At 34.9% G+C, this 1,296-nt stretch overlaps 1 protein-coding gene across 1 annotated transcript; it reads right to left on the bottom strand.

Moving 5' to 3' along the window:
* Positions 1 to 276: 276 nt before the first annotated feature.
* Tsp_14205 (hypothetical protein) lies at positions 277 to 680 on the bottom strand. Its single transcript, XM_003366774.1, is given in 3 exon segments — positions 277 to 467; positions 498 to 583; positions 598 to 680. The coding sequence occupies 3 exon segments, from the start codon at positions 678 to 680 to the stop codon at positions 277 to 279; spliced, it is 360 nt and encodes a 119-aa protein (XP_003366822.1).
* Positions 681 to 1,296: the final 616 nt, after the last annotated feature.

The raw sequence follows: 1,296 nt of genomic DNA on the forward strand, positions 1-1,296 counted from the left end.
CGGAGCTTTCTGATGATCTTTCGCAACGTCCAGAGGCTTTCAAAGAGTGCGGATAGTGGGAGGCGAATGAGTTAATAGAGCGTAACGGCTTCTCACAGATGCAACGAGTACGGCGCATTGCGACTTCTACCAGGAGAAAACACATTCGGTTTCGTTGCAAACCATTCCACATTTGACAACAGTCCAAGAACGTTGTTGTCCGAACGCGTCTGTTCTTCCGCTGTACTGCATACATAAGACGGCATCCAGATGAAATATCAGTCATTGAAACAGCAATCAGTGACAGGATTGTAAAATTTCAATGACGCCTTCACATGCGAAATCATAAAAATGATTCATACGATCAACATCAACAGAACCATCTTCCATAAAAATTTCTGATTTTTTCAATTTGCGCAAACAAAGTTCATCGACATTTCCAATTTTACACTTTGCGAGCAAAAAGCGTGCAATCGTCATCATGATTACTGGGACAAATCAAAATAAAAACATCTAACCATCACAACCAGCTACCAGAGCTGACATCACCGAGCGAATGTCGTAATTCGGAACAGGGTAGACCCGATCTTCCTCCTGACTCCGCCTACTTTTTCACACTGAAATTTCATTGGTTGTTGCCCGCCTACTTTTTCGCAGTAAAATTTCGTTGGTTGCTGCTCTGACACGCCTCTAAATTTCATTTGTTGTCATTCCTCTGCATTCTATTTGTCAAATTTTATTTCATTCTATTTGTCAAATTTTACTTCTAATCTTTCGACTGTTTTCAAATAATTCTGTTGTTCTCAAATTGAGAAAAGTAAGAAAATGAAATTACGATGAAAAAATAAAAAAACAAAACAAAACAATACAATGCAGATACAATGCAATGAAGTACAAATAAAATACAATCCACCACTTCAATGGTCGCATTAACCTTTATCTTACTGAAATTTTATCCGTTAAATTTATATTGTATTTACATGAAGTAACAGAAATTGTAAAGAAATTAAGTAAACAATGTTTAAAGCATAAATTCAAGGTTTTTCTTATAATTCAATAATGAGTAGAACTGAATTTCCAAAAGGGAACTTCGCCTGCTTTCTCACATTTAAATGAATGATTGTCGTACTAAAAAGTTCCATTTGCTAAATATTCCTTTTCTATCAATGGTAAGTTTTCTAATTCGAGGTTTCACTGTTTTTCATTTATGTCTTCATGGCATGGCATCATAGCTGATAATTTTTCTTAACTTTATGATATTGCATATTTAATTTCTATAGAAAAAACAGAATTTTCTGATTGATATAAAAAACGGAA

Source organism: Trichinella spiralis (assembly GCF_000181795.1).
Source record: "Trichinella spiralis strain ISS 195 chromosome Unknown Scfld5427, whole genome shotgun sequence".
In the NCBI taxonomy this organism is placed as follows: domain Eukaryota; kingdom Metazoa; phylum Nematoda; class Enoplea; order Trichinellida; family Trichinellidae; genus Trichinella; species Trichinella spiralis.

Bases quoted from the DNA above. Each gene is read 5' to 3' on its own strand.
- Tsp_14205 (XM_003366774.1), bottom strand. From the start codon at position 680: ATGAAATTTAGAGGCGTGTCAGAGCAGCAACCAACGAAATTTTACTGC. The intron at 468-497 runs GTTAGATGTTTT...GATTTGTCCCAG, and splicing joins TCTGGTAGCTGGTTGTGATG to TAATCATGATGACGATTGCA.